Genomic DNA, 21783 nt, shown 5'->3' with positions numbered 1-21783 from the left:
AGCTGTAGTTTCCTAGCTGCATTTGGTGATACAGATGTTTGCTTCAGAAGGCTCTTGTGGAGATTAAATGAGATCACAGTCCAAAGTATCTGGAACCAAGGGGAGCTCCTGCTTTGTCTCCTGACTTCTTCACACCTATGTTTTGATGTGGCTGCACTAATCTCGAAAGTCCTTCAATTTTATAAGAAACTTACTGAAATGTTTCAAAAAAAAATTGTTTTTTTGTAATGTTATCTTTGAGAGAGAGAGACAGAGAAGAGTGTGAGCAGGGGAGGGGCAGAGACAGAGAAGGAGACACAGAATCCAAAGCAGGCTCCAGGCTCTGAGACGTCAGCACAGAGCCTGATGTGGGGCTCAGACTCACGAACAGCTAGATCATGACCTGAGCCGAAATTGGAGGCTCAACCAACTAAGCCACCCAGGCGCCCCTTTTATTTTTTAGTTTTCTTTAAATGTTTATTTATTTTTGAGAGACAGAGTGTGTGTGTGTGTGTGTGTGTGTGTGTGTGTGTGTGTGCGTGCGCAAGGGAGGGGCAGAGAGAGAGAGAGAGAGAACTGTACTGTTGAGGAGAGTGTAAACTGGTACAAGTCTTATGGAAGGCATTTAGGCAGATATCCGTCAAAATCATAAATGCACATACCCTTTAATCCAATAATGCCACTTCTGGGAAATTGTTCTACAGCTGTGCTTGAACACATTCAAAATGATGCATATATAAAGGAATTCGTTGCAGCCTTGTTTGCACTAGAAAAAATTGGAAGCAAACCAAATGCCTATCAATAGGGGACTGGTTAAACAAATCACACGCTGGATTATTAAGCAAGGATAAAAAAGGAGAAAGACGTTCTCTATATATCAAGATAGAAAGATGTCCGTCTTGTTAGGTGAAAAGAACAAGGTGAAGAACGGTGGGTATAATACATTTTATAATGAAGATTAGAGAGGGAAACAATATTTACAATGTATAAGGAAACTTTAGAAAAATTAAAAAAAACCCCACCTAATAAAAGTATTTACCCATGGGTGTGATTGGAACTAAGTAGCTGGTGCAAACAGGACCGGAGGTATACTTTTCACAGCATGCATTTTTCAACTGTTTGCAAATTTTTGAACCACTCAAGCAATTCCCTCTTTGTTAAAAAGTTTATTTATTTATTTTTGAGAGAGAAAGAGCAGAGCAGAGAGAGACGGAATCCCAAGGAGGCTCTGCACTGTCAGCGCAGAGCCTGACATGGGGCTTGAACCCATAAACTGTGAGATCCAGACCTGAGCCGAAATCTAGGCCTGGACGCCCAATCCTTTGAGCCACCCAGGCGCCCCCATGTATGCAATTCTTATGTTCCATTTTAATTAGCTGTATGTAATAACCACCCTACAACAAAAACTTGCCAAACATCCTCTGTATGCCAGGCTCTAGAGGGGACACAAAGACATACAAGACTTGGTTCCTACTTCTAGCATTTTCAAGAAAGAAACCCCATTTATATAACATCTGCATGCAAGGAAAGTCCATTAAAATGAGTTTTGGGGCACCTGAGTGGCTCAGTTGGTTAAGCGTCTGACTTCAGCTCAGGTCATGATCTCACGGTTCGTGAGTTCAAGCCACGCTTCCGGCTCTGTGCTGATAGCTCGGAGCCTGGAGCCTGCTTCGGATTCTGTGTCTCCCTCTCTTTCTACCCCTTGCCCACTCACACTCTCTCTCTCTCTCAAAGATAAACATTAAAAAAATTTTTTTAATGAGTTTTAATCTTGATGTTTATTCTTCAATTACAAAGAAAAAATGTCTGCTTAGGACTGAAATGTCACTATGTGAAAATATTGGTTGAAGGCTGAAGGTATCTCCACAGAACAAAGAACAATTCACATAACAGCATGAAATTCAAGCCTCATTCTATTGCCTAGGTAACATGGACTCCAAGCAGCTAGCAAGAGTTCAGGTGAGAATAAACAAATGATTATAGCTGTCGGTGAAAATGTACACATTAACCTAGCAATGAATTTGTCAATAATTACCATCTATTTACTTTGTCAATGCTGGTGCTTAAGCTGTAAGATCTCAGGAAGAAAGTCTGCCAGAAACGGGTGGCGATTTATATTAGGAAAGAGAAAAGCAATAATTGTGCATGTACACAGAAGGCTGGCAGGGAGGAAGGTTCGGATACAAAGACCTAGACACCTGTGGGTCCATTAGTCTGTAAAATCAACAAAACCTTTGTGTTCAGATTCCATCAGATCCGTGGGGCTCTGAAAAGAACAGCAATTGTGAATAGAATATTGCCCTAATAATTAGAATTTGCTTCCACAAACATAAGAAATTCCACTCAATCTGTCTAATAGTCCTTCTGGAAAGAAAAGCCTCTTTCCTTGCACATTTTAAGGCATTGAGTAAAAATCTATGCGTACCATGTACCAGGCCCTGCTCTACACTTTGAGTAGCACTGGGTAGTTAGTTGACTATCCACCTTTGTCCTGATCCCTCCGCACCTCTTTCCCTAGTCAGTCATCTGGTGTCTGTTGGGTCAGAACAAATGCATCTGTGTGATCGGTAGAATGGATTTTTCCTATTCAGCCTAACAGCAACCTAACCAAGTAGCTGCTACCTGATTTAAACTTAAGCCCAGAAAATAAACAGCTTCATATTTTAATGCTATAGGATTTTAGAGCTATAAGAGATCTCAGAGGTAACCTACACCAACCCATTATTTAATGATTCTTTTGCTTATAGGCTAATACTGCATCATGTACAACAGTTCTTAAGCCAGTTACAGAAAATTAAGTTGGGCAGAACTGTCAACACAAATCCAGTTTACAGGCTAGCTCATATATTTTAACATCAACCCATAGGGTTTTAAGGTTGATATTGTGATGGGTGCCTGGGTGGCTCAGTCGATTAAGCATCCGACTTTGGCATAGGTCATGATCTCCTGGTTCCTGAGTTCAAGCGCTACATCTGGCTATTTGCTGTCAATGCAGAGCCCACTTTGGATCCTCTGTCTTCCCCCGTCTGCTCCTCCCGCATGCCTTCTCTCTCTCTCTCAAAAAGTAAATAAACATTAAAAAAATTTTTTTAAAGGTTGATACTGTAAATTTAAAGAACCTCTGGCATGATAGGAAGATTATCTGTATCTCTATGGGAGGACGCTGGTAGTTTCTCTACATCTATGTACATCTAAGGTTAGGGGCACCTGGGTGGCTCAGTCCATTGACTGAGTCCAGCTCTTAGGTTCAGCTCAGGTCATGATCTCATGGTTCATGGGTTTGAGCCCCACATTGGGCTCTGCGCTGGCAGTACGGAGCCTGCTTGGGATTCTCTCTTCCTCCCTCTCTCTCTGCCCCTTCCCTGCTCTCTCTCTCTCAAAATAAATAAATAAACATTAAAAAAAACCTCTAGGGTTAAACAAATGTCCCCCATATATTTATAGTTTATAGTTGGAAGTAATATATATAAGCTTCATATTTTACCAACTTATCTAGGGGTAAACAAATATGTGTTAAAATATGTATATTATATATTAATATCCAATAAATTTATAAGTTATATATCACATCTGTATAATATATTACAATACATATCTTATTTAGGGATTATAATATTGTGATTATATTATTAAATTTGTTAAATTATAATGCTCTATTACATTTTATTGTATTTCTTTTGTTGTTTGCATAGTGGATGAACACACCTCTAATGGGGATCCAGAGTGATCTGAAATTTAAATCAGATTTAAATCGGGGTGCCCGGGTGGGTCAGTCAGTTAAGTATCTGACTTCCGTCAGGTCATAATCTCACTGTTGGTGAGTTCAAGCCCCATTTCAGGCTCTGTGAGGAAAGCTAGGAGCCTGGAGTCTGCTTTGGATTCTGTGTCTCCCTCTCTCTCTGCCCCTTCCCTGCTCACACACTGTCTGTCTCTCTCTCTCTTTCTCTCTCTCTCAAAAATAAATAAACATTAAAAAAAATTAAAAAAAATAAAATAAATCAGATTTAAATCTAGTTATCACAGGTGGTTTAAAGAGAAAGAAGTCAAGCTCTGGAATCAGAGTACCTGAATTCAAAGCCTAGCTCTGACTTTTAAGAGTAGATAATTTGCCCAAGGTCACAGGGCTCCTTATGTGTGAAATGGAGATGATCATAATACTTAGTCATAGTATTGTCTTAAAGATTAAATGGGGGTGCCTGGGTGGCTCAGTCGGTTAAGCGTCCAGCTTCGGCTCAGGTCCTTGAGTTCGAGCCCCGCGTCGGGCTCTGTGCTGACGGCTCAGAGCCTGGAGCCTGTTTCGGATTCTGTGTCTCCCTCTCTCTCTGACCCTCCCCTGTTCATGCTCTGTCTCTCTCTGTCTCAAAAATAAATAAACATTAAAAAAAAAATTAAAAAAAAAAAAGATTAAATGAAGTAATTCATTCAACAACTATGCGCCAAATATTGTTAGGCACCAGGGGTACAGTGAGTAAATGCATATACAGGACATTTAATATACTTAGATTTTTTCATCTAAAAGCTCATACCCACAGACTTAGGATTATATATAGGATTTAAAGAAGTTTTGAGCTGCAGAAACAGGAATGAATTATTTATTGAGCCTCCAAGATCATGGATCAGCATTGAAATGTTGATGAACACACAATAGTATCCAATTACAAGAGAGTATTGTGTGATTGGGCATCAAAAGCAAAATGCACCTGTTGACTGATTTAATACACGCATTGAGCAGTTTATGTAGTGTATTAATTAATTTTCAATGCACTGAAACTGGTTGTCAGGCGTTTAAATATTTCTTTCAGAACAACATCTGTGAAAACTTAGAACAATGATGAAAGCATGAATAAAAAATGAAAAGGTGTGACTTATGTAGACAGTTATTAATACTGGTGATAAAGTTTTGTTTTTTTTTAAAAAACTTTGTTCATTATTTTTTGAGAGGATTAAAAACCCTTTCCCCCTTTTGGATACTTTTGCCCTTCCCTAAGAGTAACATTCCCCTCAGTCATGTTTTTATCAAAAAAAAATCTATGACGATTTAGTTCTCTGCTTTTAAAATCAGTATGTTACTCCTAGGATATCTGGGACCATGGAGGGGGATGAGAAAAACCAAATATGGTGTACCTTTCTTGAAGCATCAATTTTCCTCAATTTTTCATATTGAAACCAACAAGGATTTATCATAGAGCAGGATGCAAAATCCACCTGACTTCATAAAATAAAATGAAACGTTAAAGAAATTGCTCCTTGTACTAGCCTCTAATTAATCAATTAACTAACTTTTTGCACTGGCCTCTTGAGAGCATATTTGGGGTACAGAGGCTTTCTTTTCTTTAGGAGAAAGGTCAGCAACTATTGTACACAAGGAATGGATATTTCTTCACTTTGCATTGTCAGAGACAAAGGGTTTGGAATCACACTTAAACATGGCTTTAATTACTTTGCTTATTTCTAAACTTTTTATTGCTTTCTGTTATCTACTGAAATTAAAAATAAATTATCACACACCACGAAAATGAATTCAACGCAACATACTTCTAACTAGGACACGGTGTCTCAACTCTGAAACAGCATTCACGAAAACCCTGTGCTACTACAAAATCAGGGAGAAAGACATTTCTGTGTTATTGGAATAACACAAGATGCTAAAAGAAGACCTGTGGAAAAGAATGAACTTGAGTGCAAATTTTCCCCTACAGTTAGCCTTGAATATGACTGCAAACTAATTTGAAGGAATTTACTTAACCTTCGAAGCTTTATCCAAAATGTCAGCCATTCAAAATCTAAGAAGTGCTTATAAAACCCATTCTCTAGTTCATTAATCTGCTTACTCTTTTCACAGGATTTACCACGGTCAGAAACGTATCTTAATCATTCGTTTAACTTGTTTATTGCCTGTCTCTTCTATCCCTGACCCTCAAAAGTAGGGTCACTTGTATCTCCAGCATCTAGCCAGGCACCTGGCTATCGCATAATAGACGCTCAAAATATATTTGTTGAATTTCGGTGATGACCGCTTTATATGGCACGCATATTCGTCAAGAAACACTGAAGCGAAGGGCAGGGGAAGTGTATCTGACCTCTTCAAAAGTGCAGGATCCTACTTGATGGAGTGAATGTCCATCTGTGCTCTCCGCATCCGTTACCATCTCTGATGCTGAAATGCTGACGGAAGGGCAAGGTCTTGGTAGAAAAACGGGGATCACGTTTCTCCTTAGGACCAGAAACTAATGGTTCCCAGGGAATTTGCAGCTTTATATGATCTGAAAGTTCGTACTTTTAGGAGATTAAATAGCACATCTTGTAAGGGCAGGAAATTACTCATCTGTTTAAGGGAACCCCCGGCCAAGCGCGGTAGGGGTTTAACGCCACCTCCCCGCTCGCCCCGCGGATAACCCCGGGCCCGGCCCTCGGCCTCCCGCGTCCGGCAGCGCGCGCGGCTGGGGAGCACCGGGACCTCCACGCCGCAGCTCCAGCACCCGCGCTCCGGGGTTCGGGAGGGAGGGGCGCTCTGCCCTGGGTTCCACTCCCGTCCTCAGCGAGCAGCCCGCCCCCTGCCGGGCGGGTCGCACCTTTCGGAACCCTAGGGAGCAAGGCGACCCCGAGGCCCGGGCGAGGGTGGAGCCGGGTCCCCTGCTCACCGCTGCGGAGCCTGTTGCCGTCGCCGGCCTTGTTGAGGGCGCTGCTGGAGCAGCCCATCGCGGGCAGAAGGGCGGCCTTGTGGGTGAGCGCAGCCACCTGTCCCAGCCTGGCGCGAGCGTCGGCCAGGAGCTCGGATCCCGCGCAAACTGCACCGGCGACGCAGAAGCTTCTCCGGCGGCTGCCCCGGCTCTGGCGGGGGCAGAGCGCAAGCGCACAGCGGAGCGCCGGGGTGCCGGGCGCACCTGCGAGGGAAGGTTGCCGCCGGGAGGTGGAAGGGGCCAGGGGGCCGGACAGGCGGGAAAGAGGAAGCAGAAGACAGGAACAGGGAGCCCGGTTGGCAGGAGGTGGAGGGTGGGGTCAAGGAGGAGAGGAAAAAAGACTCAAGAGAGGCATAGGGAGGATGCCCCGGAGAAAGAACGAAGGACTGGGAGGGCTCATCTGAATCATCACTAAATAGCTGGGGCGGGGGGAGGAGGCGATTGTGGCCCGTGGCTATTGATTGGGTAGACCAGCTTTGGATGGCAGATCTGTTCTTACATAACAGCAGTTGTGTTACCACAAGGAAGTTTGCTGTTAATACTATTTAATCCACCTCATATTCAACGTTGGCCAATTGTCCAATCCAGGACCACACATTACATTTAGTTGTCATGCCTCTTTAGTTTGCTTTAATGTTTATTTATTTCTGAGAGAGAGAGACAGAGTGTGAGCAGGGGAAGGGCAGGGAGAGAGGGAGACACAGAATCTGAAGCAGGCTCCAGGCCCTGAGCTGTCAGCACAGAGCCTACGTGGGGCTCGAACCCATGAACCGTGAGATCATGAACTGAGCTGAAGTCAGATGCTTAACGGGCTGAGTCACCCAGGTGCCCCTAGTTTGCTTTAATCTTATGTAGTTCCCCAGTCTTTGTCTTTCATGACCTTGACATTTTTTAAGAGAACAGGCCATTTATTTTGTAGAATATTTCTCAATTTGGATTTGTCTGATGTTTCCTTATGACTGTTTTCAGGCAATGCAGTTTGGGCTGGAATACAAGATGTTATGTCGTAACATAGGCATATGATGTCCCCTTGCTGGTGATGTTAACTTTGATTAGTTAGGGTAGTGTTTGCCAGGTTTGCTGCCAAAAAGTTACGATTTTACTCTCATAATTTATGGGGAAAGACTTTAAGACTAATACCCTGTATCTCATCAAACTTTTATCTGCTACTGTTAGCATACATTAACATACCTGCTGGGATCAGTTATTACTATGATGGCTATCAAATGGTGATTTTCTTTTTTTAACGTTTATTTATTTTTGAGACAGAGAGAGACAGAGCATGAATGGTGGAAGGTCAGAGAGAGAGGGAGGCACAGAATCTGAAACAGGCTCCAGGCTCTGAGCTGTCAGCACAGAGCCCGATGCAGGGCTTGAACTTACCAACTGTAAGATCATGACCTGAGCCGAAGTCGGACGCTTAACCGACTGAGCCACCCAGGCACCCTATAATTGCCCCTTCTTATAAGGATACCAGTCATGTTGGATTAGGGCCCACCCATATGACCTCATTTTGCCCTAATTACCTCTTTAAAGGGCCTGTCGCCAAAAGAGCCATATTATAAAGTTTAGGAATTCAACATATGAATGAGGGATCATGATTCAGACCATAACACCATCATTACTGATTTGGATGCTCAAATTGCCTGAAATTTGGCATATTTCCTTACACGGGCCATAGGGGTACACAGCTATGGTCTTTACAGTGTATTTAGAGGTCTCCCTCCCTTCTCCTCCCCTTCCTGCTCCCTTCTCTTCTCACTTTTCCCCTTTTTCTTTCCTTCCTGCAGTGCAGGCCCAACAAAGCCTAGGCCACCTCAGCAATCAATTCACAAATCCCTTCCAGTGAGGAGAAGACTGGGTGTCTTTGAGGAAGTACACTTTACAACATTACAAATACATATTATGACTCTTCTAGCCTTCTATCCAGGGTTATCATGTCCCAAGAGAAGTACTTTGCGAGTTGGCTAAGGATTTGGCTGGATTCCAAGTCCCTGAGTAAATTGACAGGATTAGTGAAAGGAAGGTTAGGGGGAGAGGTATGTGAATGGACCTGGCAGAATAGACCAAAATTTGGGGGAATATTTATGTCTTATATAAATGCTATCAAAAGGCTGTTAGGTTGGGCTGTCCTAACAAAATGCCATAAACTGGGTGGCTTAAATAACATACTTATTTCTCACAGTTCTGGAGCCTGGGAAGTCTAAGATCAAGGTACCGGCCAATTTGGTTTCTGGTGAGAACTCTTTTTGGCTTGCAGGTGGCAACCTTCTCGCTGTGTCCTCACATAGGGGATGGGGTGGAATCTTCTTCCTCCTATAAGGCCACAGCCCTAACAGATTAGGGCCCCACCCTTATGACCTCATTTAACCTTAACTACCTCCTAAACCCTACCTCCCCATTGAGTCACATTGAGGGCAAGGGGTTCCACATATGAATGGGGGAGGGAGGGGACACAAGTCAGTCCAGAGCAGGTTCCCACTTCAGCCGACGCTTTTGTAAGTTAAAGTCACATTTAATTTTATTTAGCTAGTGAAATTTTTCAAAACTCCATTCTTCCTCAAAAGAGCTGCAATAACTTACAGATTTTGTTTTATTTATTTATTTTGAAAGAGGGGGAGAAGGGGCAGAGAGAGAATCCCAAGCAGGCTCTGTGCTGTCAGCACAGAGTCTGATGCGGGGCTCAATCCCATGAACGAGAAGATCATAACCTGACCTGACTTCGAGAGTCGGATGCTCAACCGACTGAGCCACCCAGGTGCCCCAAGATTGGTTAAATATGAACACTAACTTGAAATTCTCTGAGTCCTAATGTTTTCATGCTTACTGAGCCCAGTTAAGTTTCCTCTTTTCCCCATCAATTATTTTTTGGCTGGGGTATCTTACTTTTCCTTGAAGATAATTTGTCAGCCAAGCCGTGGTCTCTTCCATTTTTCTTCAGAGGAAGCATTTTATAATCAGGTGAGTAATACTAATCAGGTGTCCTGTGGATGTTAGAAAGTCTTTCTCATGAGCCACCTCAAGTCTTGCTCAATGAACTCAGGAATAAAATGGCTCTAAGAACAGGGAGAGAAGCCATATATATGCTCAATACCATGTTCCTCCACTTAACATGGTTTCCCTGGGTAAGTGCCCAGTTTGCCAGCAGCAGTAAGAGTAACCAAGCGTAAGCCTCCAAAATGGCACCTCTAATTTGAGGGGACCTATCAGCCACCTTGTGAAAGAGTGATCAGACCTCTTTTGAAGCACTAGAAAATCTTTATTTTAATAGACAGTGGATTATGTTTGCTTTTCCTGCACTTCAGGCCCCTGGCAGCACCATCCATTAGTGGATGGTATCATCAAGACATTACATACCAAGACATTACATTCGGTGTATCTTATTAAATAACTCGCTTTACTATGAGACAAGTAATGTAATAGGTTAATTTCTATGTGATTTACTGGTCTTCTCTTCTACCTCAATAGCCAGAAGCAGCTAAACCCGTAGGATGATGGAAGGGCACAGTAAACACTCCCTTATGGCACCAACCAAGATAAAACCCCTTTGAAGGTTGGAGTGCTATCCTGTGGTTTGCAGAGTGTTCTGAACCAGTGACTAATAAATGGTACTGCTTCTCCCATGACCAGTATGCACAGATCTGGGTCTTACTCTCCAAGCTTCCTGTTCACTTGGTAAACTACAACATAATTTTCCTTTTATGCTTAACTGAGCTAGTTTGTTTCTGTTGCTCACAACTTAAGTATCTAGACTAACATACAATGATTACCCTACCTCCCCCTCTCCATGACTATTCTCCTTCTTAGCAATTACCTGTCCTGTCTTATTCTTGATAATACCTGAACATACCTGATACTGCGATTTTAAATGCTAATAGTACCTTGATTGAGTTGTATCTTGAAAGCATAGTTCATAAGTCTTTTCACCTCCAAGGAGTCCTTTTATCATTTTTCTTCGACATACTCATATTTTGATGTCACAAATTTGCATTTATTATTTCTCCATTAGCTAATCAGTGACATTTTCTGATCAGCATGACATAGTTACATCATGTATAGTATTAATTAAGTTTCAGTTAAAAGCAAAAAACATCAGTGTCTTAATCTGTGTATTACAGCTTTATTAAGGATAAAAGTACATGTACATGGCAAGCTTTTCAAATTACTGAATATGTAAAATGTTATTATGGACACTTAGAAACATAGTAACCCCACTTATACTAAAATTTCAAAAATGGACTCTAAGAAATATAAAATAATCCAAAGACATTTATAGACACTACTTTCCCAAAATGTCACCCCTCTATAGTAAAATAGTGAAGTATTCTGGGTTCTTTGTATCCAAGAATATAAAAAACCTATGCTCCTTGGATGGAAAAATGGTTTTAAAAAAAAAAAAAAAGGAGAAAGCATTTCCCTGGCTTATTTTTAATCCAGTGCAGTCTGGAGCATTCCTAGTCTGAACAGAGAGGGGAACAGAAGAAATATTTTGGATTCCTTATTATTGTGGAGGCAGAAAGGGTGCAGAGGAATTGGTAGCATTCATTCCCCTTTGTCCTCTAATGGTTCAGAATTCTTATATTGGTCTATGTGTGTTTAGTTAGTCAAAAGGTCACCAACATTCATGCAGTTTACAGGATCTTTTCACTTGGATTCATTGTCCCTCCCTCACCAGATTTCTGAGCATGTTTAATGTCCGGGTGACTTAAGAATGTGAAGGGTGAGTTAGACAAATAGAGTTCCAAATTACAGCTGACCCTTGAACAACACTGATTTGAACCGGAAGGGTCCACTTATATGTGGATTTTTTTTTTCCAATACAGAACTGTGATGTATTTACTCTTATGATTTTCTTAGGAACGTATTCTTTTCTCATTTACTTTATTGTAAGTATATAGTATATAATACATAGAATATAAAAAATACATTATCTGACTGTTTGTTATTGATAAGGCTCTTCTGGTCAACAGGAGGCTATTAGTAGTTAAGTTTTTTAGGAGTCAAAAGTTATACAATGGGCTTTTGAAAATGTGGGGGGTCGGTGCCTCTGACCTCTGAGTTGTTCAAGGGTCACCTGTATTAATGGGCCACTTCCTAATCTGGACACTAAGTAATAGCGATGATAATGAATATGATAGTTTTAACTGCTTAAGGGGATGGGCCAGTGTACTGAACCAATGAATATCACATGAACTTGTTAGTATTTGCTCTAACCGGGAATGCAGCCTGTCACTTTTAATTCCCATAGCAAGTATAAACCAAAAGCACAATGAATGCAGGTGCCTGCAGAGTTCTCAGAATCTTGGAGCAGCGATTTTGGTGAATGGAAATCCAAAGCCTTGTGTTAATTCTATTCTATCACATTTACCTGTTGGTATTTTTTCAAAATCACTCTGAAATGCTACAGATGGGCATCCAGAAAAAAACAAAATAATATCTAGATGGCAAAGTCCTTTCTTAAGGCATATATATTTCTCAACTTTTTAGTATGATGATTTTCAAACTCAAGAAAGTTGAATAATACACCCAATACCTAAATACCCTCCACTTTAAATCCAACAATTGTTAACACTTTGCTGCATTTGCTCTACCCAACTGTCTACCTTCATTTATTTTAGGACTTTATTTACGTTTATTTTAGCAATTCAAAAATAAGTTGCAGATAATCATGACACTTCATCTGTAAATACTTCAACATACATCTCTTTAGAATGATGACATGACTTAAAGCACCCATTTTTAATAATAGTAAGAGTAATATTTTAACACAAGGGTCAGCAAAGTATGGCCTGCAGGCCAAATTTGGCCAGCTGCCTGATTCTGTAAATAAAGTTTTACTGGAACACAGCCATTATATATTGCTTATGGCTGCTTTTGTGAAACAACAGCAGAGCTGAGTAGTTGCCTCGTAGAACATATGGCCTCAAAGTCCTAAAATATTTATTATTTGACTCCATAGAAAAAGTTTGCCAATTTCTGCTCTAATAAAATACAAAGGTGGGAAATTTAATTAAAAAATTTTTTCATTTTAGAAAGACCAAGTGAGCGGGTGAGAGGGACAGAGGGAAAGAGAGAGAGAATCTTTTTAAATTCATTTATTTGAGAGAAAGAGAGAGTACAAACAGGGCAGGAGCAGAGAGAGGAGAGAGAGAGAGAAGCCCAAGCAGGCTCCAGACTGTCAGCACAGAGCCCGATGCAGGGCTTGAACCCACAAACTTTGAGATCATGACCTGAGCTGAAGCTGGATGCTTAACCAACTAAGCCACCCAGGTGCCCCAACAGAGAGAATCTTAAGCAGACTCCGCACCATCAGCACAGACCCCAATGTGGGGTTGGATCCCATGACCCTGGGATCAAGACCTAGCTGATATCAAGACCTGAGCTGACATCAAGAGTTGGATATATAACCAACTAAGCCACCCAGGCGCCACAATTTTATAAAATCTTCTTGAGCCAAAAGATTTGACTGTCATTTTTGTATTGCAAGTGTTTCTTCCCCTAGTGCATAGGTTTTATGATGTTGTGAATGACTTTAGGTATGGGGGGGGTGGCTGTGCTGGGGAGGTTGGGGAGGTTAGGGAGGTAGGAGTTGGATTGAGGAAGAGAACTAATATTCACTGCCCATTTATTCTGTACTATGGGCTATGCTAGATGTTTTATACACCATTACATTTATTGTGATCCTCATAACAATACTATGAAGTAGACATATTATCCTAGTTTTCTGATGAAGAAACTGAGGCTTAGAACCTTTAGACAATTTGCCCCAAGTCATGCAGATATTAAATAGAAAAACCTAGAACCTGGGGTGCCTGGGTGGCTCAGTCGGTTAAGTGTCCAACTTGGCTCAGGTCATGATCTCATGGTCCGTGGGTTCAATACCCTTGTTCTGCTCTGTGCTGACAGCTCAGAGCCTGGAGCCTACTTCCGATTGTGTCTCCCTCTCTCTCTGTCCCTCCCCCACTTGCACTCTATCTCAAAAATAAACCAAAAAAAAAAAAAAAAGGAAAAGAAAAACAAAAACCAAGAACCTAAATCTGTCTCCATAGAGATACAGCAAAATCCATTAAGATCCCCTAGGAAGAATTCTCAAATATTTTGTGGTCATGTTTCATACATAAAATAAGTGTTTTGGGCTTCTCTGTCTTCCAATTCAAAATAATAATAAGATCCCTGGGAGAAAGCAACTAAGGCCTTTCTTTAAAGTATAGAGAGGACATATATAGTAAGGACCAGAAACTTGGTAACATAGAATGAAAAGTACCCCAGGAAAGTCATATCAAGTACTTTAATCATTTAATCTCTAAAATGGGGGTGATCTCTGTCCTGATTACTTTGGGAGAAAGTTAGTATTAAAAAGCTTTGAAAATATAGGGCTCAGTATAAAAGTGTAAGGCTTCATTATTTAGTTTATGTCTTTACCTAAGCAGGCATGCCTCAAAAACAACTTGCCTGTCTCATTCTTCAGTTGTGTGTGGGTGTTTAAAAGTAACCTTTACCCACAACATGGGGCTCAAACTCATGACACTAAGATCAAGAGGAGTCATATGCTCTACCTACTGAGCCAGTCCAGCGCCCCTCATTCTTTAGGTCCTTACTCCTCAAATTCTAGTATTTATAAGAATCACTGAGGCTGCTTATTAAAACGATTCCCAAGCCCCAACCAAACACTTCTTCCACATACCTGGGTGGGGTCCAAGAGTCAGAATTCAAGGTGATTCTGAATTACGTGATCTGGGAGCCATTCTTTGAGAAATATTCTTTTCAGATATAACTGATGTTTCACAAGATCTATTTAAATCACCACTTTATGATTAATAAGGAACTTTACATAATGCATGCTGTGAAATAATTCAAGTAGTACTGAAATATTTAAGGTAAAAAATGTCCTCTCATCACCCACTTTTCTCATATCTTACCCAGTGGTAAGTTTTGATGATTAGCTTTCCAGACTTGAATTTTGTATGCATATACAAACACATGTATTGGTTTGTTTATATATATGCATTATATATTATACATATATACATACATACAGAATGATGAGCATTTGGGGCGCCCGGGGGGCTCAATCGGTTAAGCATCCCACTTCGGCTCAGGTCATGATCTTGCAGTCCGTGGGTTCGAGCCTAGAGTCAGGCTCTGTGCTGACAGCTCAGAGCCTGGAGCCTGCTTCAGATTCTGTGTCTTCCTCTCTCTCTGCCCCTTCCCCGCTCGTGTTCGGTCTCGGTCTCTCTCTCTCAAAAATAAACATCAAAGAAAAAAATAACAAAAAAAAAAAATGATGAGCATGTTTCTGATTTCCTTTGCTATCAAAAATAATACCAAAATAAATATCCTTGTTCACATGTCTTTGAGCAACTGTGACTGTTTCTGATTCCTAAAAGTTGACACATAATGACAGCTTACCTATTGGTCCGATTTTACATTTTTGGTGCTGGTACATTTTGGAAGCTCTGTGCTTCCTATTTTGAATAATCCTTCACTGGACATTTATATCAAGGTCCAACGTTCACAACAAAAAGATTTCTAAATTAGAACTGTTTATTTCTCTCTGTTGCAAATTGAGCTTACAAGGTCGCACTAACACCGCCACTTAAGAGGTGAGTTTGGGAAAGCCAGCGCGGGGGCGCCACCGTTCTCCGAGACGCCGGCAACCTGGGCGAAGACAGGGGAGGGCACACAGCTGCTTCGGCCCACGCGGAACTGACGCGGGAAGGTAGACCCGGGAGCCGAGGCGCACCGAAGTCTTCCTCGAGTCTCCCCACGAGCCGCGGCTTCGGTACAGACGAGTTCAGCGGCAGCAAGACCGTGAATCCAGCCGCCTCTTCTCACCGCCCCTCCCGCCTCACCCTCAGTCGGCCTCTCTAACTCCCGCCCCGTTCGACGTTCCTCGAGTCTGCAGCTGGGAGCAACACACTAACACAGCTTTAAGTCCCGCAGCAAGAGAAGGCACAGAACCCCACCGCCACTCTAACTGGCTGTACTAACAGCGACCTGCAGCAGTCCTCCTCTTCTTGCCCTGCCCCTTCCGCTTGCGGCTTACTTCCGGTTCCGGCGTCCCGGCTTTGCAGTGAAGAGCTTTGCATTGTGGGAACTCTTTCCTCTCTCTGTCCCGGCCATTTTGGCGGTTGCTTCTGGTGAGTGGGCTCTGCGGGGCCGAGGTGCGGGCCGCACTGGCAGCGCAGTGAGTTGCTCTTTGGAGTTCCGATCCTAAACGACCTGTCCTGTCCTTTGTATGTTCTAGGTTGGGTCCGCCCCGCACCTAAGGCAGGAAGATGGTGGCCGCAAAGAAGACGGTGAGTGAAGCGGGGCAGGGCCGGAAGCCGATTCACGTGGAGGAATGTCTAGGCCGGGGTGGGCCGATCTGAGCACACCGGGGAGACAGCATGCTCACTGGCTTGGAGGGACCCGAGAGGAAACCGAGCGGTCCTCTCAGTGACTTGGGACCCTAGACTTAGGAGGTTTTTCTTAAAGGGGTCAGCTTCCAAAAAGCTGGATTCTGTTTTGAGATGGTTAAAAACAAGGCCTTCAGGTCCGTGTTAAATGTTTGCTTTGTAGAAAAAGTCGCTGGAGTCCATCAACTCTAGGCTCCAACTCGTTATGAAAAGTGGGAAGTACGTGTTGGGGTACAAGCAGACTCTGAAAATGATCAGACATGGCAAAGCGAAACTGGTCATTCTCGCCAACAACTGCCCAGCCTTGAGGTAATCAATCCAAGGAACCTTGAGTGTGTGTATCGTCCACTGCATATTCATCGAAGTGAATATCCAGGAGTGTAAGCTTGGGCAATCGGGGTAGCACTAACTCGGCTTTATGTAAAATTTGTTTTAGGAGCGAGCACCTGCAGAAAATTTACGGATGCTTCTGTGGTGTTTGGGTCTTGAACCCCCCCCCCCCCCCCATCATGTTTTCTCTTTGTAAGCTTATATTTTGGAGAAGTGTGGCAAGAAAGGGAAAAACCATGGAACGTCAAACTTTGAGGGAGGCACAGAAATTTGTTTTTCCATGTATTTTGTGTCATGCCTTTTTGGTCATTCTTGAAAAGTACTCCGTTTTGGGGCACCTGGGTGGCTCAGTCGGTTGAGCGTCCGACTTCGGCTCAGGTCACCATCTCGCGGTTCGTGAGTTCAAGCTCCGCATCGGGCTCTGGGCTGACAGCTCAGAGCCTGGAGCTGCTTCGGATTCTGTGTCTCCCTCTCTCTCTCTCTGCCCCTCCCCTGCTCATGCTCTGTCTCTCTCTCTCTGTCAAAAATAAACATTAAAATTTTTTTTAAGTACTCTGTTTTGGGGGCTGCCTGGGTGGTTCAATCAGTTAAGTGTCCACTCTTGATTTCGCTCAGGTCATGATCTCAGGGTTAGTGGGTTAGTGGTTTCCAGCCCAGCATAGGGCTCTGTGCTGACAGTTTGGAGCCAGCTTGGGATTTTTTCCCTTTCTCTCTGCCCCTCCCCTGCTCTCTCACTCTCTCTCAAAAATAAATAAGTTTTTTAAAAAAGTACTCCTATTTTTTGAACTTGTTACAGTATAGTAAAACTAAGGTAAGAAAAGCTCAGGCTGGCTGTGGAGCTACAGGTTCCTAGTTCCCCAAGTTTTTGCTTGACTTCACTGTTTTGAAATTGAACTTAGCATGGAAAATAAGTTAAAGAGACTTGGACTGTACAGAATATAAGCCATGTATCAGTCTGCTACACTGCATTGAGTTTTTTCTGTGGTAATGCGTAACCTTCTCGTGGCATTTTATATAGGGTGTCTGTACATAATTGGCTTGCCTGGAGTGCTCTGTCCTCCATCCCATCCCATGGTTTGGTCTTCAGGCTTACCTTCTATATCAGTGCTTCTCAAACGTGAATGTGCACACAATTACTGGTAATCTTGTTAAATGCAGGTTCTGATTTGATGGGTTTGGGATGGGACCTGACATTATGCATTTTTTGTTAATTTTTTTTTAATGTTTATTTTTGAGAGACCAAGTGAGAATGGGGGAGGGGCAGAGACACACACACACACACACACACACACACACACACACACACACACAATCTGAAGCAGGCTCCAGGCTCTGAGTTGTCAGCACAGAGCCCGAAGCGGGGCTCAAACTCACAAACTGAGAGATTGTGACCTGAGCCAAAGTCAGCCGCTTAATGGATTGAGCCACCCAGGTGCCCCTGAAATTTTTTAAATGTTTATTTGGAGAGAGAGAGAGAGAGAGAGAGTGCCCAGGAGCAGGAAATGGGCTAGAGAGAGGGAGAGCAAGAATCCCAAGCGGGCTCCCCACTGTCAGCGCAGAGCCCTACCAGGGGCCACAAACCATGAAACCATGAGATCGATCGTGACCTGAGCTGAAATAGAGTCAGTGGACACTTAACCATTTGAGCCACCCAGGTGCCTCTGACATTAGGCGGTTTTAACAAGCACCCACACTACTGCTGGTCTGTGGATCCATATTTTGAGTAGTGGCAAGGTTCCGTTAGGACTCTTCTAACTTGTAAAACCATTAATGTTTGTCTACTCAATTGACGCAGAAATGTTAACTTTATGTAAGTAATATCATTCCCCATCTAGGATTCAGAGCACCAGAGAGTGATAAAAGTGGTTTATCTTTTTTTTATCATTTTTTAAAGTTTATTTATTTTTGAGAGAGCACTAGCGGGGGAGGAGCAAAGAGAGGGAGACTCCGAAACAGGCTCTGCGATGTTAGCACAGAGCCCAATACAGGGCTTGAACTCACAAACCTTGAGGTCATGACCTGAGCTGAAACCAAGAGTCCAACGCTTAACTGACTGAGGCACCTGGGCACCTCCAGAAATAGTTTATCTTTGAAACATAACACAGGTTTGGATTCTGGAACCTCCACTTACTGATCTGTGCCTGGATGTCTTTATTAGTTAAAAAAAAAATGAGTATGTTTTACTTAAGAGGTTATTGTGGGATTATATAATGTAAAGTGTCTGATGTGTAGTAAATGCTAAGTAAATATTTTTATTTCACATCCTGCCCTCTTTTCCATAAGCATAGTTATGGTCTTAAACATAGGTATTCAGAAGATATTTATTTGCTGGGTGTCCCATTTCTTAGAAAGACCAAAGGAAAGGATGGTTTGTATTGGCTAATGGATATGATACTTTTTTTAGGGTGATTATTGATTTGATGACCGTTGGAAGTTAAAACTTCTGAGGGAAATAGTAACATGTAATCTGTCAGTCATTTGGTATGGCATTTATTTATTTGTCTTTTGTTTACCAAAGGAAATCTGAAATAGAATACTATGCCATGTTGGCCAAAACTGGTGTCCATCACTACAGCGGCAATAATATTGAATTGGGCACAGCGTGTGGGAAATACTACAGAGTGTGCACCCTGGCTATTATTGATCCAGGTATGTTTTTTAAGTCATAAAAGAATTTTCCCTTTATAATGTAATTACAAGTACTCTTTGGTATACAAATATCTTTGCTAACTAGGTTCAGATATTCAGAATATGGATATATAGCAAGGGATATCCTGTAGTTTTATTTCACAGAAAATTGATAACGGATATAAGTACGTTATGATAGGTCTTGGTGTAAATGAAGTTTTTTTACTTTGAGATTATGAAAATTGTTTGAAGCCCTTAAAATTTAGGACCTTGGTAAAGGTGAAATTATAAAGGGGGGAGGAGGGATCAAATGAAATAGTAGAAAGGAATCCTTACTGGCTGCCTAAGGACAGATGGGTAAAGATTCAGTTGAGAAAAAGAAGTGGCTACAAATACAGATCATGTTATATTTTAGAAATTAAGAGTCTTTAATTAATTCATAAAAGACTGCGAATATTCTCGCTGTTCTGATTTTGTAATAATCAGGGCAGGCTAAACATTCGCTATATTAAGACCATGCATGTGTCCCCAGACTTAGTTCTTTCCCTAGGTCTGGTTTTATCAATGCTGGTGATAAACCAACTCTGACTTACATGATGCATCTGTGGAAAATGTCTGTGACTCTAGGTATCTGATCATCCTTGAGAAATGACAGCAAAGCTAGTGTAACAACTTTTGAAGATAACCATTGCCAATTTGATGATTACCAGTTGCCATTAAACAAATTGTAAAACTGTTATGTCTTATTTTCTAGGTGATTCTGATATCATTCGAAGCATGCCAGAACAGACTGGGGAAAAGTAAATCACGTAAAATTTTTCGTTAATAAAATTGGCTAGAGCTTGTTTTAAAAACTGTATTCATTTCCGTTACTTTCTTTGTATCTTTCTGTTCCCATACATTTTCCTGAAGATAGAATTTGAGAGGATGAGGCACTTAGATATGGTGGCAAGACTTCGGTTAATAGCTGTACATCCCAGTTGCCATTTTCCTTTTTATAAAGGGAGTGCAGAGTTCCTTTCCTATACTAGATTTTTAAGAGATTCCAATCTTGGAATATTGTTGGCATTTTTTATTTGAATATGTTTGAGAGGCAGCAAAGATCAATACCCAGAATTTAACCAGAATTGCAATTCATAACGCAGCTTATATCTACAAATGAGTAGCAGACAGGATTAAATGAAATATCCTCACCTGAAATGTTTTCAGTCTGAGAAAAGTTCTATTGAACTTTAATGAAGAAGGATTTTTCCAAAGGGTGTGTAGTGGTTCAGGTAGAAGAAATGTACTTAGAGCCCCTCAGAATAATCCCAGGTCTTCAATAAGTGCTAAATCCGGTTGCCCAACATTTTATATAATTTTATTCCTGGAAGATAGCACCGTGAAGTGTTTGGTGTTCAGATTTTTAGGAAGCTGCATACTACATCTTCCATGTATGTCCATTGGAACCCTTTTCCCACATTTCCCTTGGAACATTCTCAGTTAATTTAGGGAAAAATACTGTAGATTTATCTTGATTTACAGAGTCAAATGTTGCTGGTGGGGTATACTGTATGCAATGCTGTGCTCTAAGGCTGCAAAAGTGTCAGAAATAACCACATCATATCGTTTGGACTTCAGATGATCCAACTCTCGTACTACCCAAAACCCGGTGGTAGATGAGTGAGATGTTGATGAGGCCATCAATATGCTCTGGAATGTCACAAGACTTTTTTTTGTTTCTTTTGGGAGCTGAGCATGCCAGTGGGGGAGGGGCAGAGAATCTTACGCAGGCGCCACACCACCTGCCTGAAATCCAGCGCCTTGGGGCTCCCATCTCAGGAACTGCAAGATTGTGACCAGAGCAGCCTGACATTTCACCCACTCAACTACCGGGCACCCCTGAGGCTTTAATTGCTATGGTAACCATGGGTGGGTCAGATTCACAGTTTCATTGAAAGGGGAATGGGTTTCTTTCAAGATAACATTACATAATTTTAGTTTATGTCTGGAATTTGATGTTACGGATACCATGTGAAGAGTAGCTGTTACCAACTAGTTTTACTGGTTCGTCAGTTACTCAGTATTTCTCAATTTGGGAGCACTACTGACATATTTCAATGGGATAATTCTTTGTTGTGGAGGGCTGAATACTGCAGGATATTTCTTATTCATGTTTCTTCCATATTGTGAGGACACCCCCAAATGTTACCCCATGTTTTCAAAGTAGCATCTTCTGGTCAACAGCCACAGAGATATGAAAATCTAAAAATTTTTAATGTTTTTTTAATGTTTTATTTTTGAGAGTGAGTGGGGGAGGGGCAGAGAGTGAGGGAGACACAGGATCTGAAGCAGGCTCCAGGCTCTGAGCTGCCAGGACAGAGCCTGATGCAGGGCTCAAACTCATGAACTGTGAGATCATGACCTGAGCTGAAGTTGGACCCTTAACTGACTGAGACACCCAGGCGCCCCTGTAAATGTTCTTAAGTGCTCCTATCTTCACATCCAGAGACTGGTATCCCCAAGGTGGTTTAAAATGTTTGAAATCTGTCAGATAAGACTTGCTTGGTCAGACTACTGCTGGTCTCTAATGCCATTAGTCTGTTCTTAGTTAAAAATGGTTGCCCTTGGTTAAGGAAGTCTGTGGTGCTTATTTTCTACTTGATAAATCTTGCCTTTCAAATTGAGCTTCCAGCTACTTGGGTTATTTTTGGATTATTTTTCCCTCCAGTTTGACCAGTTACAATTTAGTTAAGGGGTGTACTTAAAAGAATACATTGTTGCCAATA

The 21783-nt window shown here is 41.9% G+C and overlaps 2 protein-coding genes, 1 long non-coding RNA gene and 1 other non-coding gene across 5 annotated transcripts in view; 2 read left to right on the top strand and 2 right to left on the bottom strand.

The window, feature by feature from the left end:
• Window positions 1–7068, bottom strand: part of ERICH5 (glutamate rich 5) — a 29638-nt gene extending 22570 nt beyond the window's left edge. Inside the window, exon 1 of the mRNA XM_019468043.2 lies at window positions 6621–7068. Within this exon, the coding sequence (XP_019323588.2) occupies window positions 6621–6678 (58 nt within the window). The 5' untranslated portion in view covers window positions 6679–7068. The remainder of the gene's footprint in view (window positions 1–6620) is intronic.
• Window positions 7069–10761: 3693 nt separating this feature from the next.
• LOC128775354 (uncharacterized) lies at window positions 10762–15806 on the bottom strand. 2 transcript variants are annotated; one of them, XR_008420081.1, is made up of 2 exons: window positions 15069–15806; window positions 10762–14898 (listed from the first exon to the last, which is right to left on the bottom strand). It is a non-coding gene; the product is annotated as an uncharacterized LOC128775354 (long non-coding RNA). The 2 variants fall into 2 exon arrangements; XR_008420080.1 differs by having other exon boundaries at window positions 15234–15806.
• Window positions 15807–15810: 4 nt separating this feature from the next.
• Window positions 15811–19874, top strand: RPL30 (ribosomal protein L30). The gene is made up of 4 exons (XM_019468045.2): window positions 15811–15958; window positions 16221–16366; window positions 18906–19036; window positions 19770–19874. Exons 1-4 carry the CDS (start codon window positions 15938–15940, stop codon window positions 19817–19819), a joined length of 348 nt encoding a protein of 115 aa, XP_019323590.1. The 5' UTR covers window positions 15811–15937; the 3' UTR covers window positions 19820–19874.
• LOC128775366 (small nucleolar RNA SNORA72) lies at window positions 19463–19594 on the top strand. Its single transcript, XR_008420098.1, has one exon. It is a non-coding gene; the product is annotated as a small nucleolar RNA SNORA72 (small nucleolar RNA).
• Window positions 19875–21783: the final 1909 nt, after the last annotated feature.

The sequence above is a fragment of the Panthera pardus genome, unplaced genomic scaffold (genome assembly GCF_024362965.1).
Source record: "Panthera pardus isolate Hobbes unplaced genomic scaffold, ASM2436296v1 HiC_scaffold_7, whole genome shotgun sequence".
NCBI lineage: Eukaryota > Metazoa > Chordata > Mammalia > Carnivora > Felidae > Panthera > Panthera pardus.
This window is presented reverse-complemented; position numbering and strand designations above follow the sequence as displayed.

Excerpts from the sequence above, each read along its gene's own strand:
- RPL30 (XM_019468045.2), top strand. The coding sequence starts at position 15,938 with ATGGTGGCCGCAAAGAAGACG. Across the intron at positions 15,959-16,220 it reads TGGTGGCCGCAAAGAAGACG|AAAAAGTCGCTGGAGTCCAT; the intron begins GTGAGTGAAGCG and ends TTTGCTTTGTAG. Across the intron at positions 19,037-19,769 it reads CCTGGCTATTATTGATCCAG|GTGATTCTGATATCATTCGA; the intron begins GTATGTTTTTTA and ends CTTATTTTCTAG.